Source organism: Heloderma suspectum, chromosome 6 (genome assembly GCF_057233095.1).
Source record: "Heloderma suspectum isolate Gila_16-S chromosome 6, 16-S_ref, whole genome shotgun sequence".
Classification (NCBI taxonomy): domain Eukaryota; kingdom Metazoa; phylum Chordata; class Lepidosauria; order Squamata; family Helodermatidae; genus Heloderma; species Heloderma suspectum.
In genome coordinates this window covers 1,322,656-1,341,733 of record NC_139463.1, presented here as the reverse complement: position 1 = coordinate 1,341,733, position 19,078 = coordinate 1,322,656, and the positions used below count along the sequence as shown (strand labels likewise).

General features: G+C 52.5%; 1 protein-coding gene across 2 annotated transcripts in view; it reads left to right on the top strand.

The window, feature by feature from the left end:
* Positions 1-7: 7 nt before the first annotated feature.
* Positions 8-19,078, top strand: part of RNF214 (ring finger protein 214) — a 25,152-nt gene continuing 6,081 nt past the window's right edge. The window contains exons 1-6 of one of the 2 annotated variants that reach the window (XM_084860557.1): positions 84-206; positions 892-1,032; positions 5,081-5,316; positions 5,490-5,612; positions 6,069-6,128; positions 15,752-15,892. In XM_084860557.1, the coding sequence (XP_084716683.1) occupies positions 5,107-5,316; positions 5,490-5,612; positions 6,069-6,128; positions 15,752-15,892 (534 nt within the window). In that variant the 5' untranslated portion in view covers positions 84-206; positions 892-1,032; positions 5,081-5,106. Of the gene's footprint in view, positions 207-891; positions 1,033-5,080; positions 5,613-6,068; positions 6,129-15,751; positions 15,893-19,078 lie in introns of both variants that reach the window. The other variant, XM_084860556.1, reaches the window with a different exon arrangement.

The window sequence follows — 19,078 nt, the reverse complement described above, 5'->3', positions numbered from 1 at the left end:
GCTGCGTGCGGCGGCGCCTGTCGCGCTCCGCCGGGCCGCCCTCTTGGCCGCGCGGCCTCGGCGGGACGCTCCTTCCGCCAGCCGGCCGACGGGAGGCAGGAGGCCAGGCCGCGCCGCCCGCCCGCCGCCGCCGCCGCCGCCGCCTGGCCCGGCCCGGCCCGGCCCGGCCCGAGGTGCGGCGCGCGCGTCGGCGCAGCGCGAGCACGGCAAGTGCCCCGCCCGCCCTCCTCCGCGGGCGCCGGGCCCCTGCCGCCCTCGCCCAGCCCTCTGCACCCGCGCGCCCTGGGCAGCCAGGGGCTCCGGGCTCCGCGGCGGCCGCCCGCCCCGCGCATCCGCCCCCGCCGGGCGTGCGGGTGGAGCGCGCAGCGCAGGGAAGGCAGGCGGGCCCCGTGGCAGGAGGCGCCTCGTTCGCGGCCCGCGAGCAGCGGCGCCTGGGGGGCGAGGGCCAGGAGCGCGCCCTTCCCGTGCGTGGATGAGAGGGGCCCGGCCTGGCGCCAGCGGCCGCCACAGGCCGCCGTTCTGCCCCGCGAACTCTGCCCTCGTGCTGGACGCGATTGTTGTGCCACAAGAGGAGGCGGTCAGTGCCCGGCCGTTGGGGGTTCTGCAGGATCGGCCTGCGGTGCTGCATAGACGTGGGGGTGGCCTGCTGCTTTGAGCGCCTTCCTCTGCTGCCCTTTTTGCGGCCGCGAAGGCTACGCTGCTCCCATTTCCCTGCTGTGCCCTGTCATGGCCGCCTTCTCTTTGGCCTCATTGTGTGATATCCACACTTGCTCCCCACCCATGATACGGGACCCACAATCTACCTTCAGCCAACTGGCCTTATGAGATTCGCTCCAGAGTCCGTCCTCTTATGAAGAGAGTAGTTGTGACCGTTGGGTTCTGTGCTTGCAGAGAAGGAGCAATGGCATCAGAACAAACCAAAGAGGAGGAGGAGGAGGAGGAAGAGAAGGAGGTGGTGGTGAGCTTTCCCCCCAGCCAGCCTGCCCCGAGTGATTCTGACCTACCAAAAGGAGTTGCCGGTTTGTCTCTCAGGTAAGCTGGACATGCCAGCATTGCTTTAGGTTGCTTGTCAAATGGACTGTTGCTTCAGGAGCAGCTTTGCTTCTCAAAGGAGAGACTGGAGGCTTCATCCAGTAATGGGACTTACTCCAAAGAGGTTGTAACGTGCCCAACGAACCTTGCAGGCCTCCCACTACCTGTCCATCCTTTTCTCCTGCTAGGTCAGCTGCCTCCTCATATGAATCTACTTGTCAGTTGAGGTTAGCTTTGGAGGCCCTATTATATGTCCCACCACCAAAGAGGTTTGGTTGATGGGAATGCGAGACAGGGCCTTTTGGGTGGGAGCACCCCAGTTGTGGAATTCCTGCTCAAAGGAGGCGAGACAACCCCCATCCATGTTGGCATTTAGGCAGGTGGCGAAAACGTTCTTGCTCTGCTTGTCTTTTAATGGTTTTAAATATATCATGTTGTTGTTCAGTCGTGTCCAACTCTTCAGTCGTTCAGTCGTGTCCCCATGGACCATAGCATGCCAGGCCTTCCTGTCCTGTACTTTCTCCCGGAGCGTGATCAAGTCCATATTCATTGCATCAGTGATGTTATCTAGCCATCTCATCCTCTGCCGTCCCCTTCTCCTTTTGCCTTCAGTCTTTCTCAGCATCAGGGTCTTTTCCAGAGAGTTTTCGCTTCGCATTAGGTGGCCAAAATATTTGAGCTTTAGCTTCTGTATCTGTCCTTCCAATGAGCAGTCAGGGTTGATTTCCTTTAGGATGGACTGATTTGACCTCCTTGCAGTCCAGGGGACTCGTAAGAGTCTTCTCCAGCACCACAGTTCGAAAGCATCCATTCTTCGGCGCTCAGCCTTCCTCATAGTCCAGGTCTCACAGCCATACGTTACTACTGGGAAAACCATAGCTTTGATTAGACGGACCTTTGTCGGCAAGGTGATGTCTCTGCTTCTTACTATGCTGTCTAGGTTTGCCATAGCTTTCCTCCCAAGGAGCAAGCGTCTTTTAATTTCATGGCTACAGTCACCGTCTGCAGTGATCGTGGAGCCCAAGAAAGTAAAATCTGTCACTGCTTCCATTTCTTCCCCTTCTATATGCCAGGAAGTGATGGGGCCAGATGCCATGATCTTAGTTTTTTTAATGTTGAGTTTCAAACCAGCTTTTGCACTCTCCACTTTCACCCTCAACAAGAGGCTCTTTAGATCTTCTTCGCTTTCTGCCTTTAGGGTGGTATCGTCTACGTATCTGAGGTTGTTGATAATTCTCCCGGCAATCTTAATTCCGACCTGTGATTCATCCAACCTGGCGTTTCTCATGATGTACTCTGCATATAAGTTAAATAAGCAGGGCGACAATATGCAGCCTTGTCGTACTCCTTTCCCAATTTTGAACCAATAGGTCGTTCCATGTCTGGTTCTTCCTGTTGCTTCTTGACCCTGGTACAGGTTTCTCAGGAGACAGGTAAGGTGGTCTGGTACTCCCATCACTTTAAGAATTTGCCACAGTTCGTTGTGATCCACACAATCAAAGGCTTTAGCGTAGTCAATGAAGCAGAAATAGACGTTTTTCTGGAATTCTCTTGCTTTCTCCATGATCTGGCCAATGTTGGCGACTTGATCTCTAGTTCCTCTGCCTCTTCGAAACCCAGCTTGTACTTCCGGTAGTTCTCGGTTCGCAGACTGCTGAAGCCTAGCTTGTAGGATTTTGAGCATAACCTTGCTGGCATGTGAAATGAGCACAATTGTACGGTAGTTTGAACACTCTTTGGCACGGCCCTTCTTTGGAATTGGAATGTAAACTGACCTTTTCCAATCTTGTGGCCACTGTTGAGTGCTCCAAATTTGTTGGCATAATGAGTGCAGCACTTTAACGGCTTTTTAAAAGTTAAAAGCACAGTTTAACTTTTTAAAAGTTAAAAGCACTTTAACTTTTAGGATTTTTAATAGCTCAGCTGGAATACTGTCATCTGCGCCAGCTTTGTTGTTAGTGATGCTTCCTAAGGCCCACTTGACTTCGCTCTCGAGGATGTCCGGCTCTAGTTCAGTGACCGCACTATCATGGCTATCAGGGACATTAAGATCTTTCCTGTATAGTTCTTCTGTGTATTTTTTCCACCTCTTCTTAATCTCATCTGCTTCTGTTAGGTCCATGCCTTCTTTGTCCTTTATCATGCCCATCTTTGCACAAAACGTTCCCTTGAGTTCTCCGATTTTCTTGAAGAGATCTCTAGTCTTTCCCATTCTGTTGTTTTCCTTGATTTCTTTGCATTGTTCATTTAAGAAGGCCTTCTTGTTCATTTAAGAACAATTGTTCATTTAAGAAGGCCCTTCGCCACAACAAGGCAGTGATCCATGAAGGGGAAATATATCATAGAAAATCTTAATTTTGCTCCTTTTGATTTCAAGGCCTTGTTTTGTTTTTTGTGGTTTGATGATGGTTTTGTTTTGTTGTGATATGTAAATTGCTATAAGGGGCCCTTGTCAGGGCCTAAACGGTATAAAAATGTTTTTTAAAATAAATAAATAAATAAAATAGCTTAGTTTCTGGACATAAGTTCCCTTCCATGAAAGCTATTTCATTTTCAGCACATGCTGTGTCCACAGTGAGTGATGAGGCAGTGCTGCCTAGCAGTTCGATTGAGGGGGTCGTCGAGACAAAATCGTCTGTTGTTTTTGGGGTCTCTGCTGTTGATTGATACTCCAAGTGGCAACCCTTGGTGCCTCAGGGCCTTGTTGTCAATCTTTTAGTTTTGGCTCAGCTAATCCACCACTGTTTCTGTCTCTGGTCTTGGGATTTGAGTAAGAGGCTGTGCATGTTATAACCGCAAATAGCTTAGCTGTTTGTAAGGTAGGATTCAGCACTACAACCTCCTTTGTAGGAGCCTCAGAGATCTAGTGAGCGAACAGGGCTACACAACTTCTGTCTGGCCTTGGTGACCAGTGATTATTTGTGGTATGCTAGGCTGGGAGATTACTTGGAAGCAGTGAAATCTCTGTCGCCACTTCCAAATGCCTCCAAAGCATAGCACAAGGTGAGTGACTGACCCCACCTGTGTTTTCTCACTTTGTGCAGTTTAAGGAGCTGATGTAGCTCAGTCTCTTAGCCATTGTGCCCCAATTTCAAATGCCTCTTCCATGAATTCTCTGGGTGCCCTTAGGCAAGGTGCCCACTCTCAGATCCTCATCTGCAATATGGGGACGGGAACACTGGCCTACCTTGCAGGATTATTATAAGGATTACATTAAGGTCGTGTACGTGAAGCAAGGTCATGTATGGAAGCCTTGAGCATCATTTTTGGCAGAAAAGCAAGTTATAAATATAAATAAATAAAAGCAAGATATATATATATTCTTGTTACTACCAGTATTTTGTTGAGGTTGCTAATCTTAAAGGTTATGGAAAGTGGATAAAAGATCTCTGGCCTGGTTCACATGTAATGATAAGCCAGAATTTTTCAGAACAAGCAAGTGTCCAGTGCACACTGGCCAATTACTCTCATGTGACTCATTCTGCCAGTGGGAGCAGTTACCCTAACCAGGAAGTCACTAGCAAGCAAAAGGTTAGTGTTTCACCCAATTCCAAACTGGGATTCCTGGCTTGTTGCTCCCAAACCCTGGTTCAGATTCTGACTTATTTGGGAGAAGGAAGCCAGGAAGCCTTGTTTGGACACAACACTAACCTTTTGCTTGCTGGTGACTTCCTGATTAGTTTAGCTGCTCCTGCTGGCAGGAGAAGCCAGGCAGCAGTGACTGGACAGCGTGCATCAGCATGCTTGCTTGTTATCATTATGTGTGAACCAGCCCTCTCTGGCTTCCCCTCAATGGATTCCAGAGGGAGGTTCAGGCACAGAAATGACTTTCCAAACATTCCTTTGCCACATTTTCAAGATTTTCTCCACAATCATGAGGAAAAATAATCCTGAGATATTTGGCTTTCTGTCAAGAGGACCTGGGCAGGTTCCCCTTCCTTCTGGTACCTGCATATGCGAGGAGAGGTAACAGTTGCATATGTGGCTGCAATTTGCACTGGTTATTGATGAGTGTCTCCCTTTTTGTTCCATTTTCTCTCTGGGATAGCATAAGTGACCTTTCCGTTCGCGAAGATGATTGCCTGCCATTGGCTGCTGCTGACCACACCCATCCAATGGGAGATGAGAACTGGCAAGATGAGCACATGGATGAAGGAGAAAGGGATTCTGGGACTCTGGAGAGGGACTTATCCTTGCTGGTTTCCAAGGATCAAGAGACCACAGAAGAGCCTTGGTCCAATCCTCCTGCTGAGGCTGCCTCACTGCCTCCGCCCAGCCCCTCAAGTGAGGAACTCTCTTTGCCTGACTTGGACACTGCTGTGGGAGAACAGAGACACCCCCTCTCTGGGGAAAGTCTGCCGATGACGCCACCACTTCCACAGGCAGACCCCTCCATGGACCAGACCAGTGCCGTCCTTAACTGCTCCAAGGCTGAGCTGGGATCTTTGATCTTGCAGCATGGCAGATGGCAGAACGGGTGCCCAGATTTGGAAGATATGCCCTTGGCAGCATTTCCGAGCGGGGAAAACCAAGATCAAGAAGGCGCTTCCCAAAAACCCTCCCAGAACATTGCCGTACAGGTCAGGAGCCCATTTTGGAAGCTTCAGTAAGGTTTCCTGGGGTTGGAGTTGGGGGGTGGGGGGACTGTCCTGTCTTAGAAAGGGCTCCTCTTGCCAAGCACTGAAATGGGAGGCTGGCTTGGGGTAGGCAAAAGGCTTTGCAATTTCCTAGTCCTTGCAGCACCCATGTAAGTCTGGGCTTAGGAGAAAGATGGTAAACTTGCTGGCTGAGCAGACATTTGAACTGATGCACAAGCCCGGCTCTCTTTCCGCTGCACCAGCTTTTCTCATTAGATTTGCTTTGGCAATCGAGGAAAATGGAAGTCCGGGGCTTGAGTTCTCAGCCTGAGCCCTTGTGACCAGGAGCCCCACAAAGCAGCGTCACCAAAGGCTGCTGGATCCTCTGCAAAAGAAAAGCTGCATCCACACAAAACAGAGCCCTTGTTTGACAGGCAGACCTCTCATCTCCCTTTGCAGACCGACTTCAAGACAGCTGACCTGGAAGTGAACACTGATCAGGACATTGAAAAGAACCTGGTAAGCACTGGTGCCTTAATCGGTCTGAGTAGCTGCTTCTCTCCTTGAGGGGCAGAGGGGGGCAGTTAGCATGGGGAAAATGGGGTTAGCATGGGATTATGGGGAAAATTCCCATCCTCACCTGGGATGGGAAGAAAGCTTCCAGACTAGAACCAACAGATGGAAATGGCAGGGAAGCCGATTCTGGCTTAACTTTAGGAGAAAGTTCCTCACAGCGAGAGCTGTTCAGCAGTAGAACAGTCTCTGCCTCGGGAGGTGGTGGGCTGTCCTTCGCTGGAGGCAGGCAGGCAGGCAGAGGCCGGGAGGTGCTGCATCTGCATCCTACATGGCAGATCCTGTATTGGCTGTGGGTTGGACTAGATGATCTCTGTGGTTACTTCCAACTCTGTGATGCTCTTATTCTCATTTCTGGAGGACAGGCCCCTCTCCTTGGCCTTTTCTTGCCTTCATAGCCAGCAAACAGATAGCAGAGCTCCTGTGTCAGGAGAGACCAGCAGAGGGGCGTGTGTGTGTGTGTGGAACGCAGTAACTTGAGCTGTGGGAACTGATTCTTTCCTGGTGGCAGAATGAAGCAGACAGAGACTATCTTCCAGGTTGCCCCATGTAGGCACACAGGCCTAAGGACCAGAAGGAAAAGGGACAGCCCCTCATGGTGCCATATTTTCCCCCAGCAACCAGCCGGGGGGCAGTTTGTCCTAGCGCATTCTGGCTGCCGCCACACAGGTATTACCCCGAAATGCACTGGCTGGCCGAGCACCTTGGCTGAAGCGCTCACGCTCCTCGTTCAGCAGAATTTCCCGGACGGATCTTGCGCATATCTAGCCGGAGGAAACAGCCACCCGCCCAGGGCAGAGGCACGACACCACAGAGATAGTCCGTGGATCCAGAGGCTGTGAGGAGCCCTGACGCTCCCCGCCCCCCGGGTTGTCAAAGGGGAGAGCGTTCACCCTGACTTGGTCAGGTGGACTGAAACTGCACTCGACCGCCCCCACGCACATTCGCCGCCCCGTGTAGTCATTCCAAAGCCTGTCGGCTGCAGGAGCCATCACAGCTTCGTTCCCCGTCTCTCACAGAAACAGAGGGGACCCTGTAGTTCTAGGAGCCACCACTATGCTCCCCTCTATTCCAGTGACCATCATGGCCATTCCCCCAGCCTCAGCCCCCTGCTCACCCCACCCTGCCTGTCAGCGGAAGAAGCACCCTTCCTCGAGCGGAGCTAGCTTGCCTCAGCATAGTGCTCTGGCCAGACACACAAGAATTAGATCTTTTTCTCTGGGTCCCTGGCCCCTCCACTTCAGGTCACCAAGGGAGTAACTAGGCCAGATACGAAGGTGGGGGTGGGAATCTCTCCTCTCTGAGCTATTCTGGAGCCCAGATAGGCTCAGATGTCTCTTGAGAGGGAAGATGGTGAATTACCAGAGTGAAAAAGCCGAGCAAAAGTCTGCCCAGGACAGGTTTCCACCCATGTTAGCTTTCCGAAGCTCTTTGCAAGGGCTCTTGAGAGTGTTCAGTGATTGTACTCTTGAGGTGGAACATCCCACTGCTGCCCCCAAGCCAAGCAAGCCTCCTACAACCACCTTCACCTCCCCTTCAGCACCAACTTCTATCCCACAGTTCCCTTTCCAGCCAGCGTCAGTGACATTATCCACAAGGATTGGGTCAATGCCTCCTGCCCAAATCACACCATCGCTTCTGGGTCAAATTTTGCCCTCTTCCTGATCATGTGATGCACAGCCTGACCACTCTCAAGGTGGATGTCCCACTTGCAGCCCTCACATTAAAGGTGCTTCTACCCTTGGGCTTGGAAGAGTTTCCAGTAGGTCAGCATGACGGAAGAACCGATGACGCCTGATGCAGGGGATCTCAGGCCTCTTCCAGGGCTCTTGGGGCCTCTGCTATAGGCTCAGTTGTTGCTTGAGGAGATTTTACCTGGCTGAAGGAGATCTTAGAAAATAATTCACTGGACAAAGCATCTAGACTAGAGAGGCCCTCTGTAAGTTTTCCCTTTCCACAGCCTTCACATTGGATGCGTCAGTAACCTCCAACTCGATGCCGGTTCCGTGGCCTCCAGCGTAGTGATCAGGCGCAATCTCTAGCTCCACACTTGTGGAGTACCTGCCAGGGCAGGGCAACTCTGGCTGGTGTGCCCTTTCCACAAGATGCCTCTTCAGAGATTTCTCAGAAGCTGTCCTTACTCATACCAAGGACACGGCAGCAGCTGTACCCAGTCTGCACAAGGACGAGAAAAACCGTTTGGAGCAGCCGAGGCCCTTTTGTTCCTGCGAAGCTCTTCGAAGATCCTGAGCTTACATGGCGGCGGCGGCACAACTTTCAGCCCCTGCCAACTTCCAGTCTCACTGTGATAACAGAAAGAAATGGCACATCATGACTCTTCTTTCAGCTTCTTTCGGGAGCCAGTGTGCTGTAGCGGCTAGAGTGCTGGACTGGGAGTCAGGAGATCTAGGTTCTAGTCCCCACTCGGCCATGGAAGCTCACTGGGTGATTTCGGGCCAGTCACAGACTCTCAGCCCAACCCACCTCACAGGGTTGTTGTTGTGAGGATAAAATGGAGAGGAGGAGGGTTATGTACGCCGCCTTGGGTTCCTTGGAGGAAAAGCGGGATATAAATGTAATAAATAAGTAAATAATAAACCCAAGGGTCTGTGGGACACTGATTTCTGAAATCCATGGAAATTCAGAAGGGTTCCACCACGGATCACTGGGTTCCGTAGACAGCGGGAAGGGGATATGCCCTGGAATTGCACAAAATCCCCAAGGACATGTTTTCCCCTGTGCTGATCTCAAGCAACTCTCTGAAACATTGGAGGATCTTGGTAGGCATTTAACACCTTCTGCCATCAAACTGTTACCCACCAGTTTAGAGAACAAAAGGAATATTTGGTCTTTTTCATTGTTCTGGAGAAGAGCAAGGACACACATTTCATTTCCGTCTTGGACCTGAAGCCAGTCAGTCAACACCTTCCAAAATGCAAGTTCCAAATGGAAACCTTGCGCTGAATACCAGCCTGTTATATTTGGGGTGGGTGATGGTTACCTGACTTCCACTGACCTTATAGAGGCCTACCTGGTCTACCTCCAGCAGACCAGGGTATCGTAGGTTCTTGCACTTCAGTTATGGAGAAGGTCAGTTCCGGTTCTTCAGTCTTCGGCCTCTCTACCCCCAGGCTCTTCCTGAAGATCTTGGAGCCCTGGTGGCCTTCCTCAAAACCAGAGGGACAGATGTTTGCCCATACCTGGAGGATCTTGAAGTTCACTCCTCCTCTCAAGTCCAATGATGTCAGTACGTGGCCCAGACAATACACATGCTACAAGAGCCGAGGTTTGTCATCAACAGAAAGAAGGGTATCTGATTCCATCACAGGCTCTGCTAAACCTGGAAGTGGTCCTTGGCACAGCGGTGGACGGTTTCCTGTCTCTGGATCACCAGACTTCCATAAGCACCAGAATGGCTTGTGCTGGGTTGAAAGCCAGGCCATGACTGCAGTCCCTCGCCAGATTGCTGGGAATGTTGTTTCCATGCCTTGGGCAAGGCCTCATTCCAGACTACTCCAGATATTCCTGCTGGGATTTTAATGATCAATCACTAATGACTTCAGTCCAGAAATCCCAATCCCACTCGAACTACGAAAGTATAGAATCATAGAATAGTAGGGTTGGAAGGGGCCTACAAGGCCACCGAGTCCAACCCCCTGCTCAATGCAGGAATCCAAGTCAGAGCATCCCTGACAGATGGCTGTCCAGCTTCGTCATGAACGCCTCCAGTGTGGGAGATCCCACCACCTCCCCAGGTAATTGGTTCCACTGTCGTATTGCTCTAACAGTCAGGAAGTTTCTCCTGATGTTCAGCCGGAATCTGGCTTCCTGTCACTTGAGCCCATGATTCCGTGTCCTGCACTCTGGGATGATCAAGAAGACATCCTGGCCTTCTTCTCTGTGACAACCTTTCAAGGACTTGAAGAGTGCTATCATATCTCCCCTCAGTCTTCTCTTCTCAAGGCTAAATATGCCCAGTTCTTTCAGTCTCTCTTCGTAGGGCTTTGTTTCCTGTCCCCTGATCACCTTTGTTGCCGTCCTCTGTACCCTCTCCAGTTTGTCTGCATCCTTCTTAAAGTGTGGTGCCCAGAACTGGACACAGTACTCTAGATGAGGCCTAACCAGTGCTGAGTAGAGGGGAACTAGTACTTCCCGGGATTTGGAAGCGATGCTTCTATTAATGCAGCCCAAAATAGCATTTGCCTTTTTTGCAGCCACATCACGTTTTTGGCTCATATTCAGCTTGTGATTGACCACAATTCCAAGATCCTTCTCGCTTGTAGTAGTGTTGAGCCACGTATCCCCCATCTTGTAACTGTGCCTTTGGTTTCTTTTTGCTAGGTGCAGAACTTGGCATTTATCCCTATTAAATGTCATTCTGTTGTTTTCTGCACAGCGCTCCAATCTATCCAGATCACTTTGAATTTTGTTTCTGTCTTCCAAGGTATTAGCTATCCTGCCCAGTTTTGTGTCATCTGCAAATATGATCAGCATCCCCTGCACCTCCTCCTCCAAGTCATTAATAAAAATGTTGACAAGCACTGGGCCCAGGACTGAGCCCTGCGGTACCCCACTCGTTACCTCTCCCCAGTTTGAGAAGGTCCTGTTGATAAGCACTCTTTGAGTCCGATTCTGTAGCCAACTGTGGATCCACCGGATCGTTGTTTCATCTAGCCCACTTTGAGCTCGTTTGCTCATCAGGATATCATGGGGCACTTTGTCGAAAGCTTTGCTGAAGTCGAGGTATATGATGTCTACACCATTCCCACGGTCTACAAGGGAGGTTACTTGATCAAAAAATGAGATCAGATTTGTCTGGCAGGATTTGTTCTTGACAAATCCATGTTGGCTTCGAGTAATCACGGCATTGTTGTCAAGGTGCTTCCAGATGGATTTTTTTATCATCTGCTCCAGAATTTTCCCAGGGATTGATGTCAGACTGACTGGTCTGTAAGTTCTGACGGTGGGCTTCACTGACTCACTTGAGAAGGTAGTTCTGATAGTTCACAGGTAGTTCACAGGTAGTTCTGATGGTGGGCTTCACTGACTCACTTGAGAAGGGGGTCCTGTTTAGGAACCCATCTGTATAATCAGGTCAGTGGATTGCTATTATTATTATTATTATTATTATTATTATTATTATTATTTATTGCCTTTATACCCCGCCTTTTTTCCTCTTGCAAGAAACCCAAGGCGGCTTACATTATCCTCCTCCTCCTCTCCGTTTTATCCTCACAACAACAACCCTGTGAGGTAGGTTGGGCTGAGAGTCTATGACTGGCCCAAAGTCACCCAGTGAGCTTCCATGGCCGAGTGGGGACTAGAACCTGGATCTCCCAGCTCCTAGTCCAGCACTCTTACCACTACATCACACTGGCTCTCGGATAATCTCGGATAATCTAGGCTTGCGGCGGGGGAGAAAAGGGCACTCCCTCCCCTTGGTGTTGGTCGGCTATTGCACTCATGTCTTATACGTGGGTTTCCTGTGGGCAGTAGGTTGGCCACTGTGTGAACAGAATGCTGGACTAGCTAGACCCTTGGTCTGATTCAGCACGACTCTTACATTCTTGTGGTTGGGGAGCCCACTGCAAGGGAGCATGGGCTCGGGGCTGTAGCAGGGGTGAGCAACTTTGGGAGGTCCAGGGGCTCTCACCCGCTGTGGGCGCCACAAGCAAAATGGTGTCTGGAGCTGCTGTGGAGCCCCCAAAGGGTCAAAACTAACTTGTCTGAAAGCTAATTTTGACCCTTTGGGGGCTCCTTAGCAGCTCCAGACACCATTTTGTTTGCGGGGCGGGGGGGACTTGGCATTTGCCCACCCCTGGGATATAGTCTACAGAAGAGTCTCAGGAGTGTATTCATGTCCTGGAACTCAAGAGCCATCAGGTTGGCACTACCTCATTTTTCTCGCTGCCTTGTGCTGATGGATACGGGCAACATGGCAGCAACAACTTAGGTCAAAAGGAGGGGAGCACATGCTTGAAATCCCCTTGAAGAATACAGCCTCTGTGTCCTCCTGGGCAGAGAGACATCTTCAGTCTAGCAAGGTGGAGCTCCTGAAAAAGGGCCCTTAAAGTCCAGGGCACAGCCATAAGAGCCTAGAGCCATCAGAGCTGTCCCGATATGACACATGTTGAGAAGACAAATCCTCAGATTTGGAAAACCTGTCATGGACCTCTGTGTTACCACCAGCCAGCCAGCTCCCATGGTTCACCACAAAGTTTCAAGGAGGTGGGCGAGGGACAGAAATCATGAACACCCCATCATCAGACTGGCCCAGGGTACTAATGTGTTCCTTCCCTCCTCTATACCTCATCCCTCCGGTGATCAGGAAGGTTCAGGCGCACAAGTGATACTAATAGTGCCAAAATGGCCTAGATGTCTGTGGTACTTGGAGCTGCTGGGCCTATCCTCAAAGGATTCCAGGACCCTCTTAGTCAGAAGGGGTCTCCTGCATTGTGGCCCCATTTGCCACCAAGAGCCAGGACAGCTGACATTGACTGCATGGACATTGGGTGGCATATCCTGACTCATCAAGGCTACATGTCAAGGGTGACAGGCCCAGGGGCAGGGGAATTGGCCCCCGGAAGTTGCCCACCCCTCCTCTAGATGCTCCACCGATGAAATGGATGAGTTCACCTGGAGGGCATTCCTTCTTGGTGCTGTCAATTTGACAAGGATCCACTTCGGCAGACACCATATTGAGGACACCTTGCCGTTTCTTTGGGATGCCTAGCTAATGGCCCTTCAAGGTGGGCCATGGCACTGATGAGTGCACTGAGTGATCTGAGACAGCGGGCAGCCGCCCACGTGTCAGAAGGTTCCTCGGGGCAACTGCCTGTACCAGTTCCTCAGTAGTTTGTGGACTGAGTGTATTCGTTAAAGCCTTTAGAGCAGGGGAAGGCCGCCCCATGCCCTCCAGATGTTTTGGACCGCAACTCCTGCAATCCCTGACCATTGGCCATGCTGGGCGAGCATATAGAAGTTGTAGTCCAGAACATCTGGATGACACCAGGTTTCCTGCCCCCGCAGAGTTACAGGGTTCTGCATAGGATGAAACCATGCAGACGGCACAGAAGGCAGTCCTGGACCAGGGGTTCCGTGGCTTCTCTTGCTCATCGGCCTGTGGAATGCATCGCCCTGGCAGAGCCCTCAGTGGGAATTGTGGCCCACCCGGTTCTGGGAGCCGCCACCTCATTCTTCTGGGAAAGGGCTGTGATGGAGGAGATGTCCAGGCGTCCCCATGGCCCTCAGTGCAAGCCTGCACCATGCTAGAAGGGTTATGCCTTGGGCTTGGCCAGAGGGGCCTTCAGGAAGTGTGCCTGTGACAATCTTGGGGAGTTGTTATACCCCTCCGGAGGAAGTGTGCCTCGGATAATCTAGGCTTGCGGCGGGGAAGAAAAGGGCACTCCCTCCCCTTGGTGTTGGTCGGCTATCGCTTCCTGAACTCACAAGTTTATTAAAACATCAGATAACACATGAGAAGGAAAGCAAAGGAGGCACAAAACAAAACACCAACTCCCTAACCTACAGCATTCAGTACGGTACAATCCATCCCCACCACCGTCGCGTAGAGCTCTGAAGCGGGGCTTATTTGGAGAGACAGCATGGATCCCAAGACATCCCCCTTGCAAAAGTTGCACTGCTCTGTTTATTCTCCCTGGCCCGGGGGAGAGCAGGGTGACTGCCAGCTGGTTCTCCCAACAGGTCCAAAGCACAAACACGTGTGATGCTAATTGCTGCCCATTAGATTAGGCTGGAAGGAGGCTGCTTAAAGCTTCATGGCCATGACTGGCTCAGCCAGATAAAGTATCTCCAGGAGCTGGCACATCCCTCCAGACCCCAGCAGGAGGCAGCTACTCTGGCCAAAAAATATACATAACTAAGGGAAAATAAATGCCAGGGCCAGCTCCACGTCAAGTGTCCTGCAAAGGGTTTTGCGCTCCCAGAGAGAGTGGGCCTGGGGAGTTGCTGGCTGTGGGCTTCCTGCCCTGGGATGCCTTGCTTGCTGATATCCCCACGCTAGCAGTTCTCCACTCGCCAAGAGAAACGGAAATTCGGTACTTGCTGAACGTCTTGGGAGAAAGAGGTGCGCTTGGCCCACCCCCTCCTCTGCTGGTGCTCTCTGGAGGGGTTATTACTTCCCCACATACCAAACTGAGGGGAACTAGCCCTGTCTCTGCTCCCCCAGCCCAGTGGGTATGCTTGCGCCCTAAGGCATAAGGTGGGGAATTGGTTCTGGACAGGCATCTCCTGGGTGTGCTCTTGCTGTCGCGTGCTCGCGCGCACACGGTCTGGCTCCCGCCTTTTCCAGTTGCTTGGGAGAAGGTGAAGGGAGAGTGAAGCTGGCTGAGCCCTGGCTTCAAGGGGTTCTCCTTGAGGCCCCGGCTCCACCCGGAGCCACTCCCCCTTCTGCAAGGGCAGGGCTTTGGGGCAGGGCCTCGCCGGAGCCTCTGCAGGCCAGCCCTGGCACTCCACCTGGGCCAGAGGCCTCCCTCCTCTGCCCTAAGGGCATGGCTAGGGTGCTGCTCTGCAGTGCAGAAGGACACATTTTATCCCTTCTTGTCTCTCGTTGAAGGCTGGTGTTTCATTTTGGCGTCACGGGTAAGTTTTTTGCTCCGGTTTGACCTTCGGCATCTGCCGTGGGCACAGTTTCTCTGTCTGCCACCATGGAGCTGATGCATGGACTCCTGTGTGGACTGTAACAGCCCCAAGCCTCTAACTGGACACTGGAGTCTAGCGGAGGTTCTACTGAAGCCAGCGAGGCCCGAGAATAAACAGTTTGCACTCGAGTGAGAGCCCGCGCACACCACGCTTCTCTTCAGAAGGCCCCGAGAAAGCGGAGAGCCAGCGGCTGAGCCTTCCACCTGCCCCCGCGCTTCCACCCTGGCTCCCCTCTGTCCCTGCAGCCACGAGTGCTTTGCGGGTGGCAGCCGCTGCTGCGCTTGAGCTACTTGGCTGCCTGGATGTAGGGGAAATGCTGAGCGTTGCCGCGTCTGGCCAATCTGCCTCTGGCGGCCTTCAGTGAGAGGCCCAAGGGGTGGCTGTGCAACGCCAGTGTGAGCCCCCGAGCTCTCCCCGTGCGCATGCAGCTGCTTGGGGCGCCTGGTTGGCCCCGAGGCGAAGTGGCCGCCGTCCCCATTGTGCACTCGATGCCTGGGCTGCGAAGGCCCTGGTCCGCTGTCCAGCCCCAAGGCTGGCTTTGGCAGCCCCAGCTGTGGACGTGGGCAGTTTGGAGGCCTGGAGAGCAGTGACCTGTTTGCTCCGTGGTGCTCCATGAGCCAGTGCCTGTTGGGGCAGCTGCACCGTGCGCCTGGCCCTGGCCCTGCCTCTGCCTCGTTTGCTCTGGCAGTGTGGAAGTTGGTCTGGCAGTGCGCTTCTCGTTCCAGAAATGGACATCCTGCTGGTCCAAAGAGGAACAGGCTTTCCCCTTTCCCCTTACCTGGTTATCATACCTTCCTTCTCTGACTCTGACCAGGGTGTGGGGAGGAGATGTCACTGAAATGAGGGAGTTACCTCTGAGATGGGGAAAGGGGGGGTCTCTTTTTACCACCCTCTTTGGGCCCTGGCAGGATAAAATGATGTCTGAGCGGGCTTTGCTGAAGGAGCGTTACCAGGAAGTGCTGGACAAGCAGAGGCAGGTGGAGAACCAACTCCAGGTGCAGCTGAAGCATCTGCAGCAGCGAAGGGAGGAAGAGATGAAGAGCCACCAGGTACCAGTGCAGTTCCTTCCTTGGCGCTTCTTTCCACTGCAGCCGAGCCGAGTCTCTGCCTCCCGTGGGCTGCGGGGCAGCGTGGAGCGCAGGAAGCTGCCCCACGCCAGGCCAGAGGGTCTGTCTAGCCCAGTCTTACCTGCTGTGCTGACTGGCACCAGCAGCCCCCCAGGGCCTCGGGAGGAGCGGGGTCTTGGCCAGCCCTGGCTGTCTCTCTCTTCCCTTCCATTCAGGAGGTTTATTTATTTATTTATTTCATTTCTATACCGCCCAATAGCCGTAGCTTTCTGGGCGGTTCACAAAAATTAAAACCAAACACACAATAAAACAATTTAAAATATATAGAACATTAAAACCACAATATAACAATACAACCACAATAAAATCTAGCAGCAGCGCAGGAGTTTAAAATAGAGATTTAAAACAGCAAAGATAAAAATTTAGAAAGCTAAAATGCCTGGGAAAATAAAAAGGTCTTCACCTGGCGCCGAAAGGAATACAATGTAGGCGCCAGGCGAACCTCACTAGGGAGTTCATTCCAGAGCCGGGGTGCCACAGCAGAAAAAGCCCTCCTCCTAGTAGCCACCCGCCTCACTTCCTTTGGCAGGGGCTCACAGAGAAGGGCCGCTGATGATGATCTTAAGGTCCAGGTAGGCACATATGGGAGGAGGCAATCCTTCAGGTAACCTGGCCCCAAGCCGTTAAGGGCTTTAAATGTTAACACCAGCACTTTGAATCGGGCCCGGAAATGGACTGGCAGCCAGTGCAGCTGGAAAAGTACTGGCATAATATGAGCTCGCAGGCCAGTCCCTGTTAACAATCTTGCTGCCCTATTTTGGACCAGCTGAAGTTTCCGGACCGTTTTCAAAGGCAGCCCCGCGTATAACGCATTGCAGTAATCCAGACGAGAAGTTATCAGAGCATGGATAACTGTAGCTAAGGCTATCTCTGTCCAGATAAGGGCGTAGTTGGTATACCAGCCTAAGCTGATAAAAAGTGCTCCATGCCACTGAGTTCAGCTGTGCCTCAAGTGACACTTCTGGATCCAAGAGCACCCCCAAACTACGAACCTGATCCTTTAGGGGGAGTGCAACCCCCTCCAGAACAGGTTGAATATCACCTAGCCGGGCAGACGAACCACCCACTAACAGTACCTCCGTCTTGTCTGGATTGAGTTTCACTTTATTGGCCCTCATCCAGTCCATTACCGTGCCCAGGCACTGATTCAGAACAGCCACTGCCTCACCTGGTTTTGATGTAAAAGAGAGGTAGAGCTGGGTGTCATCTGCATATTGATGGCACCTCAGCCCACACATCTGGATAACCTCCCCCAGCGGTTTCATGTAGATGGTAAACAGCATGGGGGATAAAACAGAGCCCTGTGGAACCCCATGGCACAATTGCCATGGCACAGAGCAATAATCCCCCAGCACCACCTTCTGGAATCGGCCATCCGAGTAGGAGCGGAACCACTGTAGTGCAGTGCCTCCAACCCCTAACCCAGACAACCTATCCAGAAGGATACCATGGTTGATGGTATCGAAAGCCGCTGAGAGGTCCAGGAGAATCAACAGGGTCGCACTCCCCCTGTTCCTCTCCCGGCAGAGGTCATCCCACAGGGCGACCAAGGCAGTTTCCGTTCCAAAACCAGGCCTGAAGCCCGATTGAAATGGATCTAGATAATCCGTTTCATTCAAGAGTGCCTGGAGCTGTCCTACAACCACCCGCTCAAGCACCTTGCCCAGGAAGGGGATGTTGGCCACTGCCTATAATTGTTAACATCCTCTGGGTCCAGGTTAGGCTTTTTCAGGAGTGGTCTGATTACTGCCTCTTTTAAAGAGGCTGGCACCACTCCCTCTCTCAAGGAGGAATTTACAACCTCCTGGACCCAGGTGGACAACCCCTCCTTGTTTGATTTAATAAGCCATGAAGGGCAAGGGTTGCAGCATCCTCAGCTGTTGTTCGTGAGGGAGAAGCAGCCAAAGGGGCCGACTGTTTGTTGTGCTCCTGGTGACTGAAGCCAAGCCAGCAGGAGGCCTCTGGACCTTGGGGAGAGCAGAGGGGCGTTGCTTAGGCCTCCTGTTCACCGTGGCCACCAGGTTACAGAAGGGGGGCAGGTGCTGCATAGAGAAGTGCTATGAATCTGACACAGATTTTTCTGGCCCGAACCTCCCTCGCATCGGGCTCAATGCTTCAGCATTCCTGAACTTTATTCAGCGTGCTGGTCTGCATTTATTTTCATCTTTTAGGGAGCAAGCTTGTGGGTTGTGCCCTTGATGTGCGTGAGCTCCCGATCCTGGAGGCTTACAAGCATCCTGTGCAGGGTGAAGGCGATCTTTGCTTCCCTGTCCTCACACCCTGCATTTTTCGCTAGACAGGCTTTGTTGCCTAGTGAAGGTGTTTTGGAGGGGGAGGGAAGGAGGCTAGCAAGGGGTCAGGATGGCTCGTATCCTGGCCTCTCCAGTCTCCTCCCCACCCACCCAAACATCCCCCTTTCCCCTCTTATGGTTGCGTTCTCAGAGGTTCTTTCCATGCCAGCTGCGAGCGGGAGGAGGGGGTCTGAATTCCGATTCCCAGATCTGAGTCAAAGTGTTGCCCCCAGCCTCGGAGCTGGGAATCTGAAATCTCCTGTGGCTCCTCAGGCACTGTCTAGCGGCCACAGGGTTGCTCCCGCCGTGGCTGCATAAAGGGCATACACAGTTGGTTGTCTTAGAAGGGATGCGGCTCCGTGGGGGGGCACCGGCTTGCATGCAGAAGGCCCCAGGTTCAATCCCAGCATCTCCAGGCAGGGCTGGGAAAGGCTCCTGGTTGAAGGCCTGGAGTGCTGCTGCTCATGGAGACCGCGCAGAGCTACTTGGACCAAGGGACAGACTCTGGACAAGGCAGTGCCTGGCATTCCTGGATTTGCACAGGCAAGCTTGCAGCATTCTAGCTGGTGCAGCGCACTGGCTGAGAGATGGCACTGTGACCCAGGATGTCCCCACTTAAGTCCCACCTTAGCTATGAACTTGCTCTGTGGCCTGAGGCAAGCCTGAGACCTGGTGCACGCACAACAAGAGGCCCCTCTGGATGAACTTCCCCGTGGGGCTTGCTGTTCTGTATTTTAAAAGTTCAGGCCCAGCGGGAGCACTGCAAAATCTTGTTACGCGCGAACTCAGCCAGGGTGGGTTATTAAGGTGGTTAACA